Consider the following 27,925-nt stretch of genomic DNA (forward strand, 5'->3'; position numbering starts at 1 on the left):
TTACTGACAAATCTAAGCGTTTTCATCACATGTGGAGCTGAATTGATTTGTTGAACCGTATTGGTTTCTGGGCAGCTGTTGCGTTGAAGTTTTTAATCATTGTTAAATAATTCCCATAGGCAGTCTTGTGTCTACAACAATAATTAGGGAAGATATTAACTTCTCTTTTTTCCCATAAAAAATACATTTATTCTGTTCAAATAAAAATAAAAATTTATTTATCGTTTTAACATTTTTTATTCTTGTAGTGAGAATAAAAAATGTCTTTAAGATCTGTTTAATTCTTAAATTTCATCTCTGTTTCATCGTGAAAAACGGTTATCTCTGTCGACAATTTTCTTAAAGATCGATGATACAACGAGAAAGGAATATGAATCCCTACGAAAAAAAAATCAATACCGAAAGTAATTTAGTGTAAGGAAAGGAACTTTACGAATCAGCAGGTACATGGTCTCAGTCACGTACCTAAACGTTTTCTGCATGATAAAACAACCAGGTCAAACAAAAAGATGCATACAACTTCTTCTTACTGTTAAAGCGAAATAAAGCCTTCAATCAGACAGGGTCAATATTGTTTCTACGTGGATTCACTAGTCCAAGAATTCAGACACGTAATTGTTGCTTCTATCTGTTTTAATTGTTCCCGGACTCTTTAGTGTCTTTGTTCACTGTTCAGTGACTATAAAGTATTGATCGAAAAGGCAAATACGGTACAACTAGCTAAAATTAAACGAAAACGACTGAAACTCACCTTTTTCGCCTAAAAGTATGCAATATGCTTTCCTTACACAATATCTTCAACAAATCCTTTTTCTTTACCAGCTTTTCTTTCTGAGTGACTGATTGATGGGGCATAAAAGAGTTTGATTGAGCAGTTTGAGTTTTCACCACCAAAGAAATGAGAGTGCATGAGCCATCATAACAACTATAACTTGAGCGTTATAATCAATCCCAAAACAACTCATTTATGCTCTCGCGGACACTGTATCGCCGTGGAAAAACCAAAGAAAAACAATCCACAACACTCACTTTTATGTTTCATTTTGCTTCACACACCTTTTGTTAGACGCTTCGCCCGTACCGCCTAATGCTTGTCTACCACGTTGGCTTTTAAGCGCCCTGCAGAATGTTTTCTTTGGCAACGCCAGTGTTCGCGCCTGGCTGCAGTAAGTCCAGCGGTGGTTGCAGAATGAGCGGCGAAGTGATCACCTGTATCGGTCTGGATAGAGGATGGCACACACACACACACACACATACACACATAAAGTGCAGTTAGTACAGAGTTCCGAGTCTAGAGAGTATCCGGTATGCAGTTTTGAAGGCAGTGGGCAGTGAAATGAGGTGGCAGTAGTATGGTGGATGGTGAGCATTATTCATTCAGACGGTGTGCACGGTGGGAGCGAAATGAAAAGAATACAGCTTCCGATACAAGCGCAATTAACGTGCTATTCCTCCCCCTCCATTTCCCATCAGATTTGCATGCAAAAATGGAAAATGTTAGCTTATTGCTTCGTGTGGTTGGAAACAAAACAAACAAATAAAAAAAAAACTATGAAAAATTGGTTCTTTTCTTGCCATTCTGGTATCAGGTGTACTATTTTTCATTTTCCAAAACCTAATCTCCTGCTATCGTAACTCGAACCTAAGGTTTTTTTTTCCCTGTCCCGTTCAATTTGCTCATGTGAATAATTAGTGCATTCAGGTTAGCATTCAGCTTTTCTTCTTCCGATCTGTAATCGGAAACAGTGGTTGAAAAATTATGAAAAAAAAAAAAAACAGAAACTTGAAACAATAGGCAAAGCGGCACCAAGCTCAGCATCATAATTTCCACCGGAATGCACGAAATTTCCGCGCTAGAGCTACGGATCGTCCACTGCGGAATAATCAACCATAATAGATGTACAACAAATACATACACGCACATACATTCAGACGTACATAAAAAGCTCCATAAAGACACACAGGCACACCGAAACCGGAAAGGGTAATGGAAAGCATACGAAGCAGGATAGGGCAAAAGGAAAAATCATGTAAGCGGCAACGGTGTTTCGATATGCAGTGGAAACTTACTCGCCAATCGGTTGAGCCGTTCGGGAACCGTGCAAAGCTTGGGCCGTGCGTGCACGTGCAATCAGCGTCATCACCGTACGCTTGGTGGGATTCATGGTCGATCGAGGTCCTCCTAGCAGGGGCCGCTTACGTGCTGCAGTGAGTAGGAAGCATGAAAAAATAGGAGCAAAAAAATACATGTGGATGAGTGTGTTTTTTTTCCCTTCCCATCCATTATGTTGCCCAAACTCAGCTGGAAAAAAGGATCGCAGCGATGTCAAACTGTTTTTGGCCTGCAGGATTGCTATTTAAATCAATAACGCGTATCTTAACATGTTGAGATATTTTTTGAATTTAGAATTTGAACAAAAGAGTGTTCAAATTTAGGTTGAAAATAAAGACCATTTCAATTTTTACTTTTCTAACTAGTAGAAGAAGTTATTTCAACCTTTTTTCATGTTTTTTTCTTCAAAACTTTGTTTTCAAAAAATTATCCAGCATGTATCAATATTGTATCTTCGTCGAATCCTTCTTCTAGGCTTTACGATCTTTAAGGTCACGCCGGCTATCGGATGGCTTACTAGACTTGCCACGCAGTTGGATAGTCGGTCCTCACTACGGTGTGACGGTCCGGATGGCATTTGAGCCCCGGACCTGCCGTATGAAGACCGATATTCAATCGTTAATCGTTATTCGTTACCATTAATGCTTTGAGTTACTTCGGTACTTAATCTTTACAAGCTTCCAGAAATTTTATGTACTTGTTCGGTACTAAACAGATAAAACTTAAATTTTAATAAACACGTTTTTGAATTTTTGTACATGTTATACGTTTAATACTTAAATTAAATCAAAATTGTTGTGCAGAAGCATTAAACAAAAAAGTAATAAATCACTACTTGTGGTAAGTCTGTAATGTTGTGACTTCATTATCCAACTATATTTTACCCTGATTGATATATGTTCCCGTTATTCCTGTGCGAGTCCTATTGAAAGACTGTGTGCTGCGTTTGACATGTCTGGCGTTATAAGAATCAACCCGCAGACATCACCACGAGTGCGAGTCTGAGTGTGTGTGTGTGTGAGTTTTATTTTACTATTGTGGAAATTAAACGGTAACCAGCTTCCAATACCTGGAAAGTTTCCCTCCCGCTCAGTAGGGTCAGCTGGGAAATTTAGATTTTTCCTTCAGCATTTCTCCCCGGAGTTTCGGGCGAGGTACATTTTTCTCATTACTTTTCCTATTTTTTTTTTGTATTCCACATCGAGTCCAGTGTAATGGTGAACTTACCTAAGCTAACGGCTTTCACACCGCGCAACGCCGGATGCAGGAATGCATTGGCCGATTCGACGAACGCCAACGTTTGCGCTTCCAGGTCACTCGTAGGTAAGGCTGTACGGATGAAAGGGAACTTTAATTGGTAAGACTCAAAAACGAAACAAAAAAAAAAAAACTAGGCGAGAAAAACTGTGCTCCCTGACCGCATGTGTTGCTTCTCACTGCAGCAAGAAGTGCTGCTTAAAGATACATTACTGGCACTCCGAAAGAGTGATTCGAAAAAAAAAGAGAAACTTTGTTAAACGTGGCCGCAGTTGCGCTTTAGCATGGCGTACGGCGTTGTACAACTTTTGCAAAACATTAATTACTGTCAGAGCTTTTGCTCTGTTGGAACGTGTCGATCTTTTTGTGTTTTTTTGTTTCTTTCACTTCTCACTCTCTTTATCTATAGCAAACGAGCGTATGAAAGGGCTTTACGTTCCAAAAGGCTTACTGGAAGGCCAGTGTGTTCGCCTTTAATGGCGTTACGGGCGCTCGGGATGGGTAGAAACTTCCCCGGGCCGTTGGCTAACTTTTGGCGATCAAACAGAATTTTAATCCTTTCCACTTCCGGTTTATGTTCGTGTGTAATCTACTGCTTCTGGAGAAAGGAAGAGTACTTACAATTCACAAAATGATTCGCCGAAGTCATGTTCACATCCATCGGTTGCAAGAGGCTGCTCATATCCGCATCGTTCGTCAGGAATTGGTTTTGCGATTGTTGATGCTGATGGTGCTGCTGCAGTTGCTGCTGTTGTGATTGCTGCTGTTGCTGATTATGGTGGTGTTGATGATGCTGCAAGGTTAAGAAAAGACACAAAAACACACACACACATTCACCCATTAGATTAAGCACTGTTAGACGAAGAACGACGCATGACTGCCTCACCGTGAGCGAGTTCGTCACATGTTGCAGATCCGTCACAACGGACGATGGTTGCGTGCTACCGTTGTTGCTGCCGAGTTCCGATCCGACGCCAACGGATGCTGAGACATTACTTCCGGCATTCCCAAGCCCGGTAACACCGTTGGCTATGACCTGGGCAGCACTGACCACCACACCGTTCAGTCCGTTGGTGTGCGAACCGTTCGCCGACATGGTTCCGTTGGTGGTGCTTCCGGTGCTTCCGGTGCTACAACTGCTTCCGCTGCTGCTGATGCTCATGCCATTGGTAGGGAGACCGTTGCCACAGCCACCGTTGAGCGTGTTATCGTGGGCTGAGGATAGATTACTGGTCGCTATGGGTTCATCGGAAAGGAAGAGGATAGATACGACGCACTCCATATTATCGTATTGTTTTGTGGTGCATGCTCAAGATGAATCTTACCGTTTTGTGAATTTAATGCCTGCATTTCCCACATTTGCTCCTGTCGAATATCATCATGATAGTCCTGGAGTGAGAAAAATAAACAAGGGAAATAAAGCTTTAACCCAGTAATCTCTGATAAAGGTGGAGCTTTTTGATAGTTGAAAAATAATGCAATAATTAGGGTAACGAAGCAAGTCAGCTGTACATTTCGAGTCGTAAAACTGGGCCAAATTAGGTGTGTGCCATCCAGAGAGAACAATTTGCCGTATTAGCAATGCAACTTTTCACTCAACTTTTTCGAACGGCAAGAGTCACCCAAGCTAGCAAGAAAGCTACCATGTTTTAAGTAACGCCCGAAGAACTCATAATTCAGCACAAAATGATAGGGGCGTCCATGTTGCAAACCCAGTTCCGTGCAGTCTCATGCAGCATGGATGCAATTTTTATACCCGCAGCGACGAAAGCATTCTCCCTCTCCCGGATAGCATATCATCATGCAAATGTCACAAAACACTTCTTTGCTTCGCTGGCAAGAAAAGGAGTGTGGTTGAACGATTGCCTGTTAGCTGGTTTTTTTTTTTGCCGTGCTGTATGAATATTCTTGTCCATTCACTATCTCACATTATAGCGACTCTAGCGCATCACTAAGAACTCGAGAGCGCACTCGCGACCCGGACCTGCATGTACCATTACCGTGGCATATTTCTATAAAATATGCAAATGAATTGTACCAGTTTTTGTGACAAGTTGAAGCCATTACCTTTGAGTGGGGCCAACAGTATCGTGCTCAGCATTACTCAACACACAGCCACACACATTCCAGGCTACGTGCGCTACGATCGCTTTACGGTTGTTTTTGTTCTGCACTCTGCATCCTTTCTTCATTTATCATGGATTGTGTGTACGCGAAGCCCGACGATACAGCCAATTGTTCGGTGTGTAGTGTTGTTCTGTCACCCTCAACACATTAAATGCGTTTGCAAGGGGTGAGGGTAGGGTACGCCCACCCGGAATCACAGGCAATTTCTGCTCTGTCACGGAATAGTTGCGGTACGTTATGGTGAGGTTGGCTTTTTATTTGAAGTAAGCAATAAAAACAGATTGAAAAGATACAATGAATGTGCTCCAGAGCATACGAGATTGTAATTCATGTAGGAATGGTAGGTTTGGGTTGGAATATTCAAATATAGTACATTAATTTTTATTCCTCTAAAAGCTTGATTTCTGGTTGGAAAGCATTCAGTTTGTCTAATATTACGGGGGTCATTTACATTCTTCAAAGCTTCAACCGGAATATCGAATTTGGGGAACAACTTAAAAGACACAAGTAACATCAAAGCATTCTTATCATGCGAAGAGCATCATTTCATGCGAAGCACAGTGAAATCTGATCGAATTGTAAATTTAAAGGATTTGAGAAAACTTGGATATTCTAAAGACATTGGCTCTGTTCTAGTTAGTGAGCCTACAAATTCTAGCATCAATATTTTTTTTCAATGCTGTTGCATAATTCAGAGCAGCAAACAAAGACTACATTTGGCACAGATGCTTTGCTTCAAAGATCGCATTAACTCCAAATGAATTCGCATTCCGAAATCCTTTCACTTGTTATAAACGGATTATAAACGGTGACAGTTTAAGTTTTCCGCTTTGCTAAGCGATGTTGAACAGATGGTGAATCCACTCAGCTGGTGAATCGTTTTTTCCCCAAACCCAACAAGTGCATTCAACAACAGTTGCACATCCTTAACATCAATGCCACCGTCGGGAAAAAGAAGTAAAGCGTTCGCACTGGTTCCCGAAGCACTTGAAGAAAGTAAGAGAGTGATTTTTCAATCCTCTTGCTTGGAAAGTAATCCGATTAGCAAGTGGCAGAGTCGGACCATGGCCACTTTCAAAGCTATTGAAGTACTTATAAGTCACGGTTCAAGGTGCAGGAACGTCATGTCCATACTGCAACAAACGTATGGCCAACTGTCAATCGCTTACTAATGCTTGAACGGCCTGACCGTATTGCTTGTTGAATCTTTTTTGTTACATACAAAATTAAACAAAAAAGTAGATTTATTTTGAACAACGCAAAAATTGCAAAACATGTATAAATTGATGTGTAAAGTTAAAGGTAAGCTAATAATAATAACCTAAAATTAACATAAAAGCAAATGTACTCTTCACCTCTGTATCTCTTCATTTCAATATACATAAGTGCCAAAATCAAGAGGTGTTTGGAGAGATCAAGAGGAATAATTTATTTCCTGCCCTTAAAGTCATTGAAAGATCAAAGTCATGTCACGCCTCTACAGAACGAAATTCTTCCGAATTTTTCAAGTAATCGTTAAATGCTTCCAGCAAGCGTAGTTCGACACAGTGGATTGAAAAGTTTCACCAACACCGGTTTACGTTCAATGATATGTTGAAGGATGCGGGCGAATGGGTGGATGCCACGCTGTTGGGTTGAGTAATTGCTAAAAGAAGCATGCCAGGAGGCAAACGCTTCATACGAACTGCCTTGTGGGAAAAGTTTTACAACGATGTGTAGATGATGATTGTTGACGCTGATCATTTACTGGCTGTCGAGCTAATGGAGCATTAAAAAGCAATTGTAAAGATATATTTAGCCTATTTATGCTATTTTCTCGTCCTTTTGCACGTGCGTGTGTAGGAGTGCGTATTTGTTTTTGGCTTGATCGATGTAGAAAATGCTTTTTATGGATTGTTTGCCAACTGAAAGAAACAAGCAACATGTTGCATAAAACCGTAGAAACTATTATCGATAAGCTCAAAAGCAAATTTAAACAATAACTATTCCTTTCTTTCTGAAGTAGAGTAAAACATTTCAACATTATTTTTCATTCCTTTACACCCCTTCTGTTACTAGTCTGAAAGTGTAAGCGATATTTGTTTGAAATAGCTTCCAGTTAAAGTACAATTAAATTTGCGAACAAACTTCCACAGCTAAATCTAACGTCCATCACCATGCCAGGCACTCTCCATTCATGGACGAAATCTTCCATCCACATCAAACAACTTCACTTCAACGCTGGCGTTGGCATACGAAGGCCCGTCGACCGAAATTTGTAACGCTGGAAGCCACTGCAAATCAAACTGGCGTCCTTATGCGACCATAGAACTGTTTAATTAACGACCTACGATGCCGACGGCCTTTCTACGTCTTCACGGATTCGAACAACTTTGTTTGCGACCGTTTTCCCACAGCAACACCAACGCACAACGTACCGATGGTATGCAAAAAGGCGCGGGTAGCTGGGGGCAGAAGGATTAGCAAACTTGAAAAGCGACAAAACTTCGTCTGAACAACGAAGTACAGACCGAAACCCATCACTTTACTGCTCCATTACAATGGATAATTGTGTTCTATTGGGTGGAAACGGATCACGTCGCTCTACATATTTTCGTGCACTAGGCAGAGAGATTGCTCACATCAGCATTGCGATATTGGTGATTGTGAGCACTTGAGTTCGAGGATTGCAGACGATAGTTTCTTACTGATAGAAGTTAATTTTCTGTGTCAAAATTAAGCTATTTTGACTGACAAGACAGAGAATGCACACTGATGAAATTATTAACTATTTTAAGACGGATGCAAACTCCAACGTAGAGGAAGTAGTCACGTCAAATTGTATACAATAAACTGCATGTAATTTTAGATATGTTTTAGTTCAAGAGTTCAGGAAAATGTAATTTTAATCAATTTTTGGATGAGAAAATGAATGCTATCCTGATAACTTCAAGCAAGATGAAATAGTTCTAAAAAATCTAGCACTTATAATTGATAGTAATTAATCTTGTCACAGAACTTCAAAATTGCAGACTACCTATGCTATGTAACGACCTTGTCAAGAGTGGTCACATAGGTATGTTGGTAACTGGCGTTTGGCTGGACAATTCCTTTAAGTCCTTAAATACTTTCTTGGCCATCTGCGGACCTTCCGTATCCCTTACTATCCCTTTCAATGCACTATACTGCTGCTTAAACATGAATTGACGACATCGACACCGAGAGAAAGAGTTTACTAAATTTCAGTTAGTACATTAACTAGACACTCTTATATCCTTATATACCCTTTGTCGTCTCATCTATTGGAATCAAGAATTAGGCTATTTTCTTTGTTAAGACATTGTTCAACAATGGTCATGTTCACCTTCCTTATAGCCTGGATATACAGTTGCTACAAATTGATGGTGCCGACGAACCACGTGCCGGACAACACAGAAAGTAAACAAAAACAAACGTAACGCCAAGACGTTACGGGATTAGAACGCTACAGGATAATCATTTTGAAGGATATCTAAAAACCTCGATTTGATTTGAAAATACGAGAAAAAGGGCAGTGAACGCGAGGAAACGGCCATCGCGCATCGGCGGGAAGGAGAAAGTTATAAAAGGAACGTGCGAAGGGTTAACTTGCTCTCTTAAAACCAAGTCCAACAAGCGATACCGGGTGTAATAGATTTCTTCGCAAACGTCAAACATCTAAATAAAGTGGAAAATTGTAAACCAGGGTTGTGCAAAAATAGTGTTCGCTCGGGACATACGGGACATTTGATCGTAATATAATTTCTAAAACATTACAAGAGAGCACCGTTCTGCTAATAAATATGATAAATGAAAACTCTTTTCTCCATTTAACATCACTGTAATACAATGTTATCTCTCTCGATAACTGTGAATTTTTCGTGTCACAAATTATTATATCACCATTCAGTAATTGCATTCTTACCACTTGAACGTGTTCCATTTTTTTGTTCTTCCCAATTCAAGATCAAGCCGTTCAAATCGAATCGAAACTTTTCTCAGTTGCAAATATTTAATTTCTACGAATGCAGCTCAAGGATCAATAATTCGACAAGTAGATAAAGCCATCCAAAACCGAACGAAGGAAAAAAAAATTATAAGAACTGCACGTTTTCATTCATACGTCTGGTATCTTCGTTTTGTTTTTTTTTCTTAACCTAAATACGGAAAAGAACTACGATCAGCCATGGGGGGGACACAATATTTGGTACGCGAAACGTTACGTTTTGGGTGCCGGATACGTAGCAGTGAAGCTTCTTGAAATTGGATTTTGCGATAAATCGGCACAGCTAGTCGGGCGAAAGCTCATCTTGATCGGAGAGTAAACTCCGTCTTACGGACGTACGGTCACGAACGTGGACCGGAGCTAGCTCAATCCCTTTTTGTTCCGGGTGTCGAGCGCGAGCACAAACACACGACGCGGAAGTTCTTCAATCATGCCGGTTCAAGTGCGAAAGAAAATCGTTCTGAATAGCGCACGGCAACTTTAAGCATTTCGGCACGTTCGGCACATTCGAATGTCACGTGCAGAAGGCAAGCGGTTTTGTCCAAGGCAAGACGCTGCCTTCGTTCGAGGTTCATCAATTGGATGCTTCCCTCAAGGACACTCCACGAAGGTTTTGTCCCTCCCCTGCTTATTGATAGATCCCCTCCTGGCTATGCGAACGGAGAAAGGAATATCTCACCTCATTTTCTGAAGCTTCAGTTTGGTCGAACGGATGGTCCGATGCTTCCGTGGTTGAGTTCGTGCCGAGTTGCAAAGCGCACGGCGTACCACCAATCGAACGATAGCATCGGTTTGTATTTCATCAACCTTTCAGCCCGAATCGTACCTTGAATAGCGTGGTTGATCCGGTCGGTGAGCATCTCGATAATGCAAATCGGGTCCGGGTTGTGCTATTCGTGCCAGGATACGGATTCGGGCGGATAAGGATAGGAAAATCTACATTTTAAATACCGCACGTAATTTGTGTTTCAATGAGCAGTGAATTACGATGTGCAAATGTGTGCTTTGAGGGCCATTTTAAACGTACAGTCGGGAAGAAAGCTTACAATGCACGTAGGAGTCATGTGATGCGATCGATGCTTTCGTCATCGATGCAACTGTTTAATGCATTGTTTGTTCTTGAATAACACATCAGCAAACGCAGCTAGAGTAATATTTCTGCAATTAAAGAATGAAAGATTAAATAATTGCACAACTTACGTTACTTCGTCTGGCCGTTTTTCAGTGAAAATAAAAAAATGCATAACCCGGGATTATGTTTCGGTGTATTATTTTATTATTTATTATCCCCGTAGCTAGGACTGACTTTCCAATTTCGTGTTACTAGGTAAGTCTAGTTGAACCCGTGAAGCCAAAAAAAAAGAGAAGATTGTTTGATTAAAGCAATTATTAAAGAAATATGTAATAAATCAAACTGAGCCATGTATACACCGTCGATTTTTGTCAATAAATTTTGAAGTTCTATGACAATAAGGTAACGTGTCGTCATACTTAATGATAAATAAATAAAAAAATTGAAGCTCAAGGATCAGTTGCTTCAGTTATTGCCCAATTTTGCTCATGCTTCTTTCGAACATTTCCCGGGAACTTAGGTTCATCCAGTGCTACCAAACGTAAATCTTGTCTTATCTTTCGACTTGACGGCTCTTCCTACATTTTCCTTTCAAAATTTATCTTACAGATACCGTTACTAGACTCGCATACATGGCAATTCACTATCGCAATAACCGATTATGCTCGATTAGATGCTCGATAGCATTAGCGAAGAACAGGCGTACTACTAGCGAATATCAAAAGTCAGATTTGCATTACAATTTAAAATTATTTCAGATTAATGTATTTCAAGCAGCTGATATCATTTTAACAGTATAAACAGGTATACCACTTCATGACTTTTTGTATTTTACAAATCGTGTAATTAATATACGCATCACAAATGACTTGTCCCCACTCCTCCAATACGTATACCTTCCTGCAGCAGCCAAAACAAAGAACAAATTACGCCGAAGCCCCCATTCATCATCACTTTGTGGGAAGCATTTTAATGCCAGCCAGGGTACTTAACTTCGATTTAGTCAGAGAAACGGTAGGCACATGGTAAAGTAGATGAAAAATGACATCTTCATGCGCTATTGTGTGGGTGAGATTACGCTTGAGCTTCCATCTTCCAGCAAGACTTAAAGAACAGCGTGCAAAGGCGTACCGTTAAGCTCAAGTGCGGCTCCTCCAACAGAGTAGTAGCTATCCCTCGTTGGGCACGGTATGGTAAGATGCTATGCGATAAAGACGATGACGGTGATGGTGTGTTGCTGGCACTTCCGATTAGTCGCTTTCGACCAACTTTCGGCCTCGCAGCCGACAGCCAGCCAGCGTCCAGCGTTCCCGGGACGATCTGCCGTCGACTTGACCGGGGAAGCCATTTATCAAACCACCTGAACCGTTTTATTAGCGGTAGCAACATGCATCCATCACGCCCCCCGAGATGGACATCGGGTCCCCCAGTGCTTCTTTACTCATCCATCGAAGCCTGATGTCCCGCAGGGAATGGTTGGCTTTCAGCTCCGGAGCTTTATGACTTGCTCTTTTGACCGTGACTTGGGTACGGCGAGAGTTCACCGCTCAACTTTGACAGCGAATCCCGAACTCACCTATTACCTCTCAGAACGTACCATGCTTTAGCTTAGTTGACCGTTTAGTAAGCCTAATGTTTTGATAAGAGATTTTTAAATCCTTACTTTCCGATGAAGAAGAATCACACACAAAAAAAGGATAACTCTTTAAACATAGTTGACTACAAATTATCCATTCGTAATTTATCATCTTCATCGTTCGTGTATTGATTAGGTGAAACTGTGGCCTTAAAGTACAGCCGCTGTAGCCCGCAGGTGTTGCTGATTCAGTGTTTCTTGGTGATGAATTTATGAGCAAATTAATTGACTCCGAAGTAGCAACTGTGATTCGGCCCTTCTGTAGCCTCGAGTGTACAGACTGTATCAGCTTCCCTACCTACAACGCTAGAAACCGGAGGTGATATTATTGCGAGTGACATAAGTTGTCCGACGGATAGATCTCTAATCCAGTTAATTGGAATTTATGTGACATTGCTGCCCAATTTTCCTGAAAGCCCATTAATTTTGGTCAGAAATAGATGAAGAAAATGTTCCTGATAAGCAACGCGCGGCACTAAGGCTGGATGCAAATATTGGTAACGGAAGAGTATTTGTTCAAATAACCTCGGCAATACTATCGAAAGTTCCACGAACTCAACCCACATAATAAAGGATCTCTTACCAAATCTTCATTAGCTTTTCGTGTGAAAAACTTTTTCATTGAATCAACAATTCATCAACACCATCGTATATCATGACAGAAAATAAAGAATCAGCTGGAATCAGGAAAGCTGAAGGATACAATTCTGCCATTTTATTTATTTTATTTTTTTGCTGGTGAACAATGTTTCTTCTCCATGTGAAACACATACTCACACTTGAAGAACTTCACATTCAAACACGTCCTTAGTCGTGTGAGCTAGCACTCGTTGTCGTTGAAACGATTTGCCATTCTGACGTCGTGAGCCGTAATTTATGAGGTGGAAATGTGATTTCGCTCGTCTTGTTTCATTCTCATTCTCCATTTTCCGACGCATTGCCATCCGAACGTCACCGGTTTATTTTTACGGTTCCGGTGCACTCAGCTAGTGCACGAGGTATTTTGAGTGTTTTGATTTCCCGAAAGGATACACTCACCACAAAACCAAAAGACCAAAACAAAAAAATAGACAGCTTCTACGCTGCATTAAAATGCATGATCTGACTTGCATTGTGTTACTGCTGTGTCATTGGAATGTGGCATGCAGGCAGCGTGAAGACAATTCTTTGGAAACAGTTTCACTTAACACGTAGCACACAGACGCAGGGGAATTTTTTCACAACTCGCAGTGGCTTTTTTGTGACGATTGCCACTGCACATGGTAACGATCAAAGTCAATCATGGCACCTAAACACAATCGCATGGAACGTCAACACGACGTCAACGTTACGAATGCCTTTATTGTCGTTTTTAAAATGAAACTTTTCTAATTTGTGGTTCAAAATGAGACATCTTAGTTACATGTAAGGTACCACAATCAATAAAGTGTTCTCATAAGGCTCCTCTCGATGGTACGAAGAATCGACAACGTTAGCATTACAGGTTTTTGGCAGGTAATACTGTAACATCAAAGAAAACGATGTGGCATGTGATGATGGCTCGTACACATTGCCTACCATCACTGACAGGCTGGTGGAGCCATACAATCAACGAACTGCCTCCTTTTCGATCAAGAAAAGTGACTCGTCCTAATTGATTTTGGGTTGCTTTTCATCGGGCAGATCGCAAGGAAGCCTCCAGGGACACGTACTTCAAGCAAAGTTGTGCATGAACGGTGACCATTTGAAGAACGTTTCGATCGGAAAAGGATTGCTGTTTGGGTTGTGCGTTGAACATTGTTTTTGGGAAGGTCCTTTGCTTAAGTCAATGTAGCGTTAATTTGATTTCTGCCATTAATTGAAATCGTAGAACAAGTGAAATTTTCACTCTGAATTCCTTGGAGCACCGGCTGTGTTACCTTACCACATTAGATTTAACTTTCTTGTTTACTATGTTCGGTGACCCGTTAAGAATAGTCCGAAATCCTGGAAACCATTTAACAATTGTCATTAGGACGTCTCACATCTCCCATGGATGTTGTTTTCAATTCTTGATAGCAAGTTTGTTATTCTCCTGTGTAATCCACACGGTGTGTCTTGTGAAGCATTCTCGCACCTCTTTCCCTTTTCCTGCTCGTAATATCAAAAGGCCATTCTACGCAACGGGACGAAGAATAAAAAGTGCCTGTTCGGCAAATTTCATTTTCAGCATCATGTTCCTGCTTGTTTGCTAGTTCTCGTAACAAACAATACGGCATTCCCCAAACCGAATGGCAACCTTTTTCGGCAAACGATAATAAAGGCACACTAACTGCTGTGACTTACAATCGAACGGCTGGCAGAAGCGCTGAGAAAAGCGACGTGAAAGCGCCGTACGCATTTCATGTTACAATTTAAATGGATTCCTTTGATATAATCCTTCGCAAACGGGAAAGCAGACTCGAGGACCAGTGACCAATCTGCAGCAAAATGGGAGAAGCAATCGCCATTCGTCCTGCCTGTTTCACCGCTCACGGGAAGTTTTCCGTATTGTAGTAGTAGAAACTTAGCAGAGATGATTTTTTCTTTTGCTTTTGTAAGCAGTTTTGGATGAAATCTTTCATCACAACATTATGGTTGATTTCAGTTGTTCAGTTGTAAACGAAATTCGTTGGTCACCAAACCCGAAGTAATAGAAAAGAACAAATTTTCTGCTGTCACATTGATTTTAATGACCCACTCATTGTTCAATAAGTAAGGTAGTAACCACAGCTGACAGCAGAGGGTATAAATAAGGTTTCATAAGAGAAATTCAGAAAAAAAATTATATTTGAAAATAAAGGTTCTGAAAGAAATTATGGGAAGAGAAATTCTACTTACACATACACGGGAATATAGAATCAAAAATTTAATCCTCCATCATTTAATCGTTCAGTGGGGTTTGCATGGTATCATTTTTATTGTAGCTAGTGGCTTGTTTATGTTTTTAATTTGTGGAGAACATTATATAGTCAGTTATTACTACGGGGAAACGGTCTGAATGGGATTCGAACTCTGCCGAGTGAAGACCGGGCCGTTGTCACTGTATCACGGATATTCGAACGTGCGAATTAAACATTATGTTCGTAAGTGGTTTAAATAATGAAAGAAATAACTTTAGTAAGTCATAAACATATCATAATCTGTTACAAATACTATTACATTTATAAAGTATAAAGTGAAACATAGTATGGATATATTTTATACGTATGTAATTATCCATTTACAGCGTTTGTGAGCCTAACTAAGCCGAGTTCTTTATCTAAAAACCGTCCAACGGTAAGTAAAAATTTGCAATATGGTTGACAATATGAATATGGTGCAAAGATTGCTGTTATCAGGTAAAAAATTGGAAAACAAACATTGTGAGTGTTTGAATCGAACTTATAATAATCATAGGCCCAACCACTCTCTGCAGCCTTTGGACCACAGGAATTGATTCTCTGTTCTTTGCTTATATTTAGAAAACTTCAGATTGACCTTGTTTACATGAGTTGTTGTGCAATTCACTTACAATCAAAATCGAAATAATTCCAATGTTTATTTCGAGGACCAGCTAACCATAAAGATAGTCTTTTCTTTTTACTAACGGGTTTCTATGCACGAATTTATCTGCTATGAACGGCAGCAAAACTAAATATGCAGCAAAACTTCTCGAGTGCTGGAAACAATGTTTCAAGTGTTAATAATTACGATGGGAAACTCTTTCTCAAGTGTTTGGGAGAGCGAACTTCAAGATTTTTTTGATAACGGCTCGCAAAACCAAAAGTTTTATATTCTTAAACATTGTTACCTAGAAAATGCGAATTGATTAAATTATTATTGTCATATTAAAAATTCTTATTATAGAAAAAAATCGCAATGAAGAATTGCGATTTTTTTCCTTTAGCTACTGCAAGACTTGTATAACTGTTCTGCAGTAAAAAGTAATTGAAATACTGCACAGTTGAATAGTTTTCGATACAACTCATCGCTATACAACTTCCAATACCACTGATACTGGAATATTCTCCGGAGCGTGTTGTAAACGTGACGTAAAACAACAAGACTCAAACGAAAAGTTTTATGGACTCGTAGCTGTATTTTTTCTATTTTTTCTTTCTCGTCTTCCTTGGAAGCGAGAATCCACTTTAATTTAAGCTTCAACCAACGTTTTACTACCACGCCGCTCCCTCAGAAAAGTACTCCCATGTCTGATGTAATAATGTTGCTTCCATTGGATATTTCCTCATGAGAGTCCAGTGTCCTGCATTGCTATACATTAGCCAAACAGCTCAAGCACTAACAACCACCCTCGATGCCTTTACTTTCGATTTGTAAACGCACCTTCCTAGTCGTTACAGCATCCACCGCACACGCAGCAATGGCCACCACCACCTTCGAAGACATACATCTTTGGAGTTGAGGCTCAAACAAACGCTAGCCTTGCGCCATGCTGAACCCAACTATCGTACGTTTGCTTCCCATAAAGCCAAAGTGAACAGCTTTAAGGGTTAAGTGTGCTTTTAAAGCTTTATTAGCCTGTTTCTGCCACTAAAAGCATTTGCTATGGTACGAACGGCGTACCCATACCAATGGCAATCTACATCTACAATGTCGGAGAGGTAGAAAAAAGTGTTGTAAAAGAAGTTGCGAAAGTCCAGATCTCGGTGATTCCGCTAGCCGGCTGGACCACAATGGCGGGCGTGTGAGGTTCGTAAAGCGTGAAAAAGTTTTCCACCACTCATCGTGAAGATGGGTCATTGCTGCTATTGTTTACAGTATTGGCACTTACCGGAACCAGAAACCGGCGAACTTCTGCCAGGGCATACGCGATACGAGCGTGCGCTTCCGCCGGTGCTGTGTAGGTTGAGATTTCCACGTGAAGGTCCTCGGACAGATGAGCGTACCGTGGGTCACCGCTGAGTCGGAGTTCCTCTTCCTTTGGACAGAAGGATGTAAACAAGGGACAGGTGGAAGAGTTAATAATCGATTCAGTATGCTCGTCCTAGATTTTTGATGACACGAGTACGGGCATAGGAAAAATCGTGACTCGATGGGAGAGCAAACTAACCTTCTTTCGATCGCGCATCGATCCCTTACCCAGCACAGCCATTTTGCACATCGTTTCTTCCTGCAGCCGTTTGAGCGAGTTTCCTTTTGGTCCAAGTAGTTTACCGACAAAGTTAAACTGTGAAATGTAATATACACAGCCGAGCAAAACAAATAACCAATGGTAAGAAATATAATTATTGATGACAAAATTTTATTTATGCTTGAGTTTAAAGTTTGAAAAATAAAACATAATAAAGTTGTAGGTATTGGCTGCAAGAATTATCTGCAGAAAAAAGAAACTCTACTACACCTTAGGATGATCTCGCACAGGAACTTGTACTCGAACAGCAATTTTGATGGGCCTATCCCGCGTTATGTCCAGCATTTTCTTTTTCTCATGCACTACTGTGGGTGAACCTGCAAACCAAAAGAAAAGCACAAAAAGGACGTTAATTTATTACTTTTCAAATTACATCAGTTAAGTCAATCGAAAAATTTCCTTAAATACATAAAGTGCTGTTTGTTTTTGAATCGTAAATCCGATTGTGCTACAAATTGCTCAATGTTTGTTTGTCCCATAAACCCTTATTGATTGTTTCCTTACGCGATGAGAGTTTCGCGTTGTAAATGCTTTTCTCCTTCCCCCTCGGATATTTTCTTCGTGCTGCTTCATTAGACAATGCTTTCGTGCACTCAAAGTCGTTATCCTTTTACGTGCCTGGGCCACCGTTATGCTTGAGCGATCGATCCACTTCGCTGCGGCCTGCGCACCGTAATGGATGCAGAAGGATAATTTTCACATCCTTTCTGATTAGAATATCCCGCTCCGTTTGACCGGAAGCGCCAGTGAACGGGCAACCATCCGCGGGGAGCCTACCAGTATGGGCCACTGATTGATATTCATCACTTCACTTTTAACGGGATAAAACATGGTGAAAGGGATTTTTCTGCTATTCGTTCGTTACACCCGAGTTATAGCGTGCCTCTAAACGTGGTATCTAACCACACTACCCGGGTAGGATCGTCTGGTAACGAGCACGGGTGAAAAATAGTCATCGTTAATTTACGTAACGTGAATGGAAAGTAAATGCGTAAAAGGTATACACACTGATACAGCTCGATGAGGCGTGGAAAAAAATCACCACCACGAAAAGCTTCATCATTTAGATTTGGTTTGTTTTCTTTTTTTAGCGGTAGCTTTGAATGGTTGAAGTCTGCAAAGAGTAATATTGGGAGGAAAGAAAAACTGTACCCATAAATTCAAATAACATCTTTCTTTCGAAAATCATCACCATCGACCAGGCGTCTCCATTTGTGTGGCATGTACTATCAACCATGCGTCTCCATTCGTAAGAAATGTTCGTTTTGCCTCACCGTCACGTCAGTCAAGATATGCTTGGCACTTTTGATACGTGGCAGGCTTGTTTTGTTTCGTTTGATACACCCATCAGCTTGGATACATGACATAAAATTTTAGGAAGAGTTGAGAACTAAAACCGCCGAGACTTGTGTTTATAGATTTGCATTTTCACTTGAAACGTTTCCTTCGGACAGCAAGTGGGCTGACAGATTTAAATATCGCTGTGCCTTTAGCGAGATGTCACGAGAGGATTGTTGGTGTATGCGTGGTTCACCAGTCATCTCTTACCTCACACAATGTTTTCGCTCGCAAAAGCAAAGGAGCACTGCGTTCTAACGAGGGTATTCTGCAGAGGCGTCTTGTTCTGACAGCTTGTGTTATGATAAGCGGATAGAGCGGCAAAACACACTGTATGTGTGCGTGTGCGTGGGTCGAGGCGATTGCAATATGGAAGACATATTTGCTTTTTTTCCAGGAAGCAAAGACAATTTAATATACTGAAAAACGAATATTACAGACAGCCAACACAGCAAACTGTTCACAAAAAACTTTTCCGAGCATGGAAATGGATGCTTCCCTGAAAAAGGCGTTTGTAAAGGTTCCTGCTCTACGGAAAGCTATACTGAGAAGTATATCTGTTTCGGTGGGCTAAGTACCTTGTCTTGCTTCACTGAACATTTGACCGTCCAAAACGCCTGCAGCTCACATTCCCTGGGAATGTATACTTTATCAAGAAAATTTGATGCGGTTAAATATTGATTTGCTGACGAAATGCCTCAGAACAGTTCCCGGTACGAAATCGTGGCTGTACGCGAAATGATAAGTCAACGCAAAACTCACAAAACTTGAAATGTACGCCAAACCGCAGAACCGCATCATTTATGGGATGTACCTTCTGCACGTGTACGTACATGTGTGGAGCAAAATTTACGACCAACGCTGGTAGAATGCCGCGAGTGCGTGTCAATCGGTGTCTTGCGAGGGTTTCTTCTTTTCCGGAACACGTACAAAATTGGTGTCTTGCTGAAGCCGCTACGGTTGAAACCCATCGGAGATTTATACATGGGTAAAATCAAACAAACTGTTCGCACATCTTCGACTCTACATGCTCACATACACGAGCGGCACAGACACGGCGCGACAGGTCGGCAATCTAAACAGCAGCGCGCTACTGACGTTGCTGTACGGTACGACGATGAAACGTACTGCTAGACCGTTATGTGAGGTACATGGAAGAATTGGTCTCGACGATAAGCTGATGCCTCTGGGAGAATGCTGCATTCGATAACTGAATCAATCGATGTACACCGTTCGATGGCTACGACACGTGAGAAGTGTTAAAATGTGTGTTAAGATAGCATTAAAAATAAACCGCATTACATCGTGCGAGGTTCATGTTTCTTTAAGTTAGGAAAAGCTAAAATCAAACATTGGTTAGCTGGCATTGGCTTTATGTACGCTTGCCATTGTGCCTTAAAGTGAGCTGTAGTTGGGAATTAATTCATCCAAGCCGAAACATGTTTTACGCAGTCAACAATTTGTTTGTTTTGGTTGATATTTTCTCATCCCTTTCAAGATCTCGCGAAGTGAAATAATTTATTGTCGGAGCTTAAAATTTATGAAGTTCGGCTGTACTGCCACCAAAAGCATCCATCTTTTACATACGAATCAATCAGCATACATCAAACAAAGTGTTGCTTTCATGTGAATATTACTATACATGTTGTAGGAGTACGTGCTGGTTTAGTTGATGGAACAAAATTTAATTTCCGGGCTTTTGACACGCGGAAGCAAACCAGCTTAATCTTGTATTGTGAAAAATTCAATTTTTGCTCTCTGTACATCGACAGTATACGCTTTTGAAAGCTAAGCAAATGTATATTTCTGACACAGAAATGGTTTGGGGCTTTTTTACCTTTCAGTGTTTGGGAAAGGTGAATTAGAAACCATAACTTTACAATTATCAGATTGGTGATCTTGTAGCATTCTTTGTTTCAATCGAGAAGAAACAATTGCAATTATTTCCCTAGACAACTTAATAATGTTTTATAATTCATGCTTATTTTAATTTACTTTTATAGTTGACTTTATGTTCTAGTTTTAGAAAATTTGAGCATTAATGCTCATTTTTGTGTGAGTTATTAAACAAAGATAACATGAATACGTTCAGTAGAATTGGCACTTGATGTGAAAGGAAAACAATTGATCTTAGCGATACGAGGAAAGCCATACAACCGCATACACCTATTGTAAGTGAGAGTATTAGAACGTACACAAAGCCCTCCGTGTCTTAAGCCTACAGTTGTCCTCTTCGAATGTAGTTGTGGTCGTGCTTTGTTGCGTGCTCTGTAACCCGAATGATAGATCTGAAATGGGTTTCACTACAGTGAAACCAAAAAAAAAGCTTTCGGAGAATGGTACATGATGTTTTCTTTCAGCCCAAGAAACCCCTGTATGTATGATCAACCATTGAATCGCACTATAAAAATATTCGAGGATCCTGGTTGTTATTCAGTTGGGTGAGATCAAGATGCGGGTCCTTGCAAAGTATTGGCAGCCAGTGCAATTGCAACCAACCCGTCTTTGCTGGAGGATTATCGATGCAGTAAATGATTTTGAAAACTCCCTGAAGGTCAACCAAAACTACGGAGAATGAGTTTTTTTTTTTGCAAAAATCAACTCATCGTGTCAAGATCCTCGGAGTGAAAAAAAAAGTCCTGGGATATAATATCATGCGTCAATATATTTTTGACACAGCTAGTTATACAGGCGTTCCCGCGCCGGACGCGACAATCGCGACATCATGCAGTGCGTGCAGTGTTCGCTGAACACGGTGAAGGCGATCCGGAGTGATCTGGGAGAAAACAGCGACGGCGACGAAGCGGTGGCAGCACGAAAACCACATTCTCAGCGGCGGGATTGCGTGCGGACCGACGCTTTCCTGGCTGACCTCCAGGCGCGCGTGATTGAAAATCCGGGGATCGGAATTCGGCCGTTGGCATGTGAGATGGGGGTGGCACCATCCACGATGAAAATGGCCCTGAATGACGACCTCCGGTACTTCGCTTACAAGCGCCGAAGAGGTCAGTTTTTGACAGAGAAGGGCCGCGAGCGTAGGTTGGGGAACGCCAAGAAGCTGCTCAACTTGCTAAAGCATCCCGTGGAGCCTGGCACACTGTGGTTTTTCTCTGATGAGAAAAACTCCTGCCAGGACCAGAAGGTTAACACCCAGAACAACCGGTGGCTGGCTTACTGCCCGGCGGACGTGCCACGGGTGCCGCAAACCAAGTTCCCCCAGACGGTGATGGTGTTTTCCTGGTGTTGTCATCGGAAGGGGACGTGATGCCGCCCCACTTTTTCGAACAGGGGCTGAGGTTGAACGCAGACGGGTACATTTCCATGCTGGACACCGTCGTAAAGCCTTGGATCACGAGAGTGGCCAACGGCAGACCGTACGTGTTCCAGCAGGATTCCGCTCCGTGCCATACAGCCTCCAAAACGATAAAGTGGTTGGCGGCCAATTTCAACGACTTCACCGCGCCGAATGTGCTGCCTCCCAGCTCCCCGGATCTTAATTCAATGGATTATTTCGTGTGGGGCGCGGTGGAACGGGACACCAACAGAACCTCCAGCAACACCTAGGCGCAGCTGATGGCGAAAATCAAGTCCGTTTTCGCAGCCCTACCCCGCGAAGTTTCCAGGGCTTGTTCCCGGTTCTGGAGACGGGTGGAGGCCATAATAGAAGCCGAGGTCGGATATTTTGAATAAAATACATGGTAAGCTACTATTTCTAAAACAAAAAAAAAATTTACCCCATGATTAATTTTGCCATAATTTTTTTTTCTTTCTCCGTAGGTGACTGTCAAAATGATCCCGAACGCCCTGTACGTGTGCTTCAACAAAATACATCTTCTTGTACCCGAAAGCACGGAATACGTATAATTTCAAGCAAAGTTAGGAAATTGCGACTATTCCATTGCGTTTTTTCAATTCATGGGAATCAATCAAGATGCTGAGAATATCAAAAAAGATCTGCAAAAGCTAGCTACGGTTCTGAGGGAGATTTAAACGCTTATGAACATGAATGGATTTGCTTGCCCGCTGATAATCGAGCATCAATCGGAAGGAATTTCTGATGCATCTGCCAGGATTTTTCACGCATTTAAAAAAAAATTGTGCTAGTGCTAATAGTGTTATTTTGGTCACTTTTTGTATTACATTTGTTAAAAGAAATCGTCATTGACTTCATGCATAGTATTTTTTCTTCTTTTTTAATGGTGCCGAAATTAAACCAAGAATGTGCAAAGCAATCGGAATATCTTTGATACTAAAAAAGCATGAAACGCTTCAACAATACGGCTGTAATCGAACAGATAGCGAAATGAAAATAAAATACTTCACTCCATCCAGCTGCTTTGACAAACCATCCGAAACATGCACATACCGCCGGCGTAGAAAATCGCTTTCTTTTCGGTGCGGAACTGCACGTTTTTCCCCTTTTTGTTTGGTAGTATTTTTTTTTAGTAAATTTATCCAAATCCTCTAGCCGAGTTTGGGATTTCATTTTCTTCCTTAGGCTATGGTAACCTGCCAGGGCCACTTTACTTAACTACAACTCCGTTATTTTGATTCGGATCTGGAGTTTTGCTCGCGGTTGAAAGGATTTTTTTGTTTTCTTTTAGTGCTAGTCGAATGCATAAATTTTGCACAACATAATCAATGGGAGCCATTTTGTTGTGGTTTGTATGGGTCGGAGAAACAATGGAGCTACATTTACATATCCTTCGAGCGATTGCCGACAGAAAGACTGTCCAATTCAGTGTAGCAATAAAAGCACAAACAGTTTGTGGCTGTTTTCGTTTTTCACAATATTTTGATTCGAATATGTTATGAAACACATTTTACTAAGAATGTATTCAATGTACGTAACGTGTTTTTCTAAGTGGGGATTGGCTTTATTTGTGTTGAACGATTTGGCTGTATTGCTGTCTAGGTGGAGTTTAAAAATACAAATAAAAAGCTCGTTTATTGCAACATTGTTTCTGACGAGGCAATCGTTCTTGAAGGAATATTTATATGCCGCACGTTGGGAGGCTATATGTTTAGCTTGAATAAAGGTTTAAAGCTGTAATTGTAGAATTCCTTTACGGGGCTTTCTACCTTTAAATCTCCTCTCGAATGCGGGGTCCATTGGATCCAATTCACCTTCTCCACAAAAATCCAATGGACAGGCGGACGTACGTTTTGATATGCGGGCGGTTATCGGATCGAGCCGTCTCCATCTCCAACACGTGGGATTAGGATCAATATTCTCGATCGCAAAAGGAAATCGGTCCTTCGAAGCGAAAAAAGACGCCTTAGAATGAATGTAAGAGGTTTGTGCAGGATATGGCAATGGATCGGCACAGGAATCCTGTTATTGGATTAATCAAGGGTGGTTATCTGACGTCCTCCTTCCCAACAACTTGCTGTGCCAAGTGGAAGAAAAAGCGAAGGACCCAACAATTTTCCCTCTTCTGCAAACTTTATAAACTTCCAGTGCGTACTACAGCATCAGCAGTAACGGTGGTTGGCGACGGTGTCGACGAAGGTTCCGGTCGACCAGCCCTCAAGTATGGATATTTTGTCCATTAAATCCTCCACTAGGCCTTCAGATTTTCAGAGAACACCAACAGCTCGGTTCCCATTTCGATGATCCGCTTTCGCAAAATAACTTCCGGAATAAACTGCTCAGCCATAAAAATACTTCTTTTATTGGCTTCAAATTGATCCCAAACCCGGCGAGACCTAGAAGAGAGATGGGAACCTTCACGAGCGATTGTTTTGTTTTTCTTCGCCCGCTAGCGTCCATCCATATTTTTATCGCTTTAGCATCTCACCGTAACGATGCAAACTTGAGGTGTGTGTGTGTGTGTGCGCGCGTCTGTGAACGGACGAACACCACCATTCATCTTTTCCCCAGTTTTACGATTACACGAGTGATGATGGATCCGATTGGAATAATTCATCTTCCGGTCGGCTCATAAACATCGTCGTTATCGTGGTGTAGTCGATAAGTTTTATTGCGTTGTGTGTCCACCCCAGAAACGGTGTAATTACATGTCATTAGGTTATTGCATTGTTCGTTGTGAGGTGCCAGGGTGCCTGTAGGGTCGTGTGAATTCGTTACGGTTTTATGTCCTTAAAACACGAAATAACATACGAAACCGTCGAAAATGTTTCGCTTGCATCGTGCAGCTCCGTGCAGTGGGCATTAAATTTAGATTGGAATTGATTTTTGGAGTTTCAGGGCGAACTGATTTCTGAGATAACAATGCATTAGCAGATGTGTGAGAGGATTGGGAATAGTATAATAACACTCGTTCTTCGCTCGTTCCAAATTCAGCATCAGAAGGGAATGTTATGTCTACGAATAGTTGCCTAAATCAAACAGCAGCCAATATCAATCTCAGCCATCGCCGTGGGGCAATAGTATAATTAAACCAACCCCTTGCTTTCCCACTGTATGCTATTGGTTCGCGGTTTAATTATTATTTTCACTTAATTGGAGACAGTGAAAACTCCACATTTACTAGGTGCTGAAACATAACTTCCCTGCATCTATGTAAGCTACGTTTTGCAAATCGGTGAGAGTTTAATTATTACTAAATTGTGTCATTCATCTTGAACAAAACCAGACGATAACACGTACTTCAAAGAAAACAAATGACTTCCATAAATAAGACATAATTTTAGCTAAGTAGTATCCCTCCCATCTAAACCCTTCCTGAGTTTAGTTAAATTAATTCAAGATCGGGTGCTTTTCGCTTCCCCCAAAACTCATTAGCAGCACGCTGTTCCAATATCTCTTACAGGAATGCAGAAATTACTTCCTGCCAACCTGCGACAAAAGTGCAAGCGAAGGACCCTGCACTCAACGTATGAACATCTCGTAATTTGCGACTTCACCTGAGCACAACGTCGAACACATTCTTCCGGCACATGGCGTTCGAGTTTCGAGACACAACTCATGTGGCACTACCTCGCAAGCATCTCAGGAGTTCTAGTGTGAACGAATTGTGTCTGTTCTCCTTCCAAAGCGTGCAGTACTATGCACTCTTTGTGGCGCGCTGGTCTTTGGTCTTTGGGCAAGCAAATATGCACCTTGCACCGTGCGAGGTTTTGCTACATTTTGAATGAGCTCCAAATTGGAGTGTCACCAGGGCTGCCTTTTGAGAATGCACCAAGCACACCAGGTGGCGTAACGACATGTGCATTAACTCCTAACCGAAGTACTGTCGGCATTGTGCGGCGGTATGGCTTCATTACAACTCTCACCTGGCGCCCGGCTGAAAGTCGAAACCGACCGTTCGACTTCATTGTTTGCTGTGTTGTTACAGTTTTTGGAACGGTAAAACCGAGGTGCTTCACGGGATGAATTTAGCACCAAGACTTTCATTGTGTACCTATGCCGGCCATGTTGATTTTTTGAAGGAATGATGGACACGCTATGTTCCTCGGTTCCTGGAAAACCCTTTTAGCTTTACGCGTTAAGTGATGCTCATATGTTTAAGACACATGATGCTGAGTAGATTTTGTGTGATGAGGAAAGATAAATTATTACGTCATTACTTTACATTGAAAACGATAATGAATTAGAGCGTTCTTTACGATAGCAACAATATAATACATTAGGAGCTCAACTTACCCGAACTGCTGCTGTTGCTGTTTCGACTGGACCGATCGTCGTGAAGTCCCATGCTGGTTTTCATCATGTTATCCATTACACTGGCTATTTCCATACTAAACTAACACACCTTCACGTGCACTTTATCCGGTACAATCTTTTGAATACTGAAACTCTTCTCACATAGAACACTTTATCTTCACTAGTACATTGTTAATCGATTTCTTATGACAAACATTATGTTTTTGCTGATAAAAACAAACCACAGGAACCACAGGAAGGAATTGTTTTTGCTGATAAAAACAAACCACATTTAGGAAAACTTCATTTATAATTAAAATTTAATGGTAAAAATAAGTATAATAATAAGTAAGATATAAAAATAACTGATGTCGTGTAGAAAACTAAGAACTATTCACACTAAAACTGCTGCCATTAGAAAAGTAGAAGCTTGATTGCTGCGATGATGAGCCAAATAGTTGTTGACTGAAACGAAAAGAAGGGAATGTTTTTTGATTAAATTAAGTCTGTTAAAAAAATAACTCTATAAGTTGAAAACTTAAAACTTATAATAAAAATCGTATTCTTCTATAGTTATTATTACATTACAGGATGCAATGTGGAGATGTCAAGCGCAACAGCAGGTACTATCATGCCAAACCAACCGAACGAAGTAGCAGATCAAGTTTCTTTCTAAGCAAACTTTACTGCGCTACCGTACTGTTGTCCTCTAGCCGTCCATTCTGACCAACAGCTACCCCTACTGTTCGGGTGTTGGTGGTATGCATGGAAAAAGTTATTCAACACTTGCCATGTTAGTCATTCGCTCACCACCTCACTCAGCAAAGCGCATCGGTTTTGTAATGCTGCTTCAGAATGGAATGCAAAATTCTCCTCCTTTGTGGGGTCCACGGGATGAGTTAGCGTGGATGCGGTGGGGAGATGCTGACTGGGAAGCGGTGGCAGCGGCAGTAGCAAATTATTTAAAAACCCCAAGCGGCAAAGTTATCGCTTTGCATTGGCAGTACTGATGATTCAATTTATCAATGAGGAAGCATGAACTTCGTCAACTTCGTTATCAACTACGGTGCCACTGGCAGCACCCGTTAGCTAGAAGTTGTGGCATAGTTGATAAGCGTGAACTATACGCGCTATTCTCAACTGCATTTACTTGTGCGCTGAGCAGTGAAAGGTGGATGCACAATAGACAGTTACGATGAATGAAAAAAGAATGTTTTATAAATAATGCAAACGTGGGTAAAGCATACACGTTTAAACAATCTCGTCTAAATTCATCATTTTGTGTATGTTTACAGAGCATTCTTCTGTTTATAGCTATTTTGTTTATCTTTTATTAATTTATTTTAGTACGACGGCTCTACGATGTAGAAATTTTACTCTACATAAAGTTCAAACTAAGCATGGTAACCAAGGCATGATTGTACCGAAGAAATTTTATCATTTTTCCAAACAGATTTTAAATTATTTTAGATTCGTTTTATACTGATGTTTGCAAACCACATCAATCACATTGTTGTAAATTACAATGCTGTTTGATGATAATATCCCTAAATGTTCTTTTTAAAACTTGTAGGTCGTCCCTACATGTACCCCATTTTTCTTTTGTAAACTAGATTTGAAGCTTTTGTGTATTTAAATT

At 41.0% G+C, this 27,925-nt stretch overlaps 2 protein-coding genes across 2 annotated transcripts in view; both read right to left on the reverse strand.

Moving 5' to 3' along the window:
- LOC126559420 (uncharacterized) overlaps positions 1-27,925 on the reverse strand; it is a 252,847-nt gene that overhangs the window by 59,413 nt on the left and 165,509 nt on the right. The gene's annotated exons all lie outside the window — the stretch shown is intronic.
- On the reverse strand, positions 1,103-26,395 carry LOC126557941 (uncharacterized). Its single transcript, XM_050213871.1, has 10 exons — positions 26,287-26,395; positions 17,550-17,656; positions 17,259-17,375; positions 16,980-17,126; positions 4,696-4,759; positions 4,257-4,606; positions 3,992-4,163; positions 3,341-3,442; positions 2,071-2,203; positions 1,103-1,219 (listed from the first exon to the last, which is right to left on the reverse strand). The coding sequence occupies exons 1-10, from the start codon at positions 26,378-26,380 to the stop codon at positions 1,111-1,113; spliced, it is 1,395 nt and encodes a 464-aa protein (XP_050069828.1). The 5' UTR covers positions 26,381-26,395; the 3' UTR covers positions 1,103-1,110.

This window comes from Anopheles maculipalpis, chromosome 2RL (assembly GCF_943734695.1).
Source record: "Anopheles maculipalpis chromosome 2RL, idAnoMacuDA_375_x, whole genome shotgun sequence".
Classification (NCBI taxonomy): domain Eukaryota; kingdom Metazoa; phylum Arthropoda; class Insecta; order Diptera; family Culicidae; genus Anopheles; species Anopheles maculipalpis.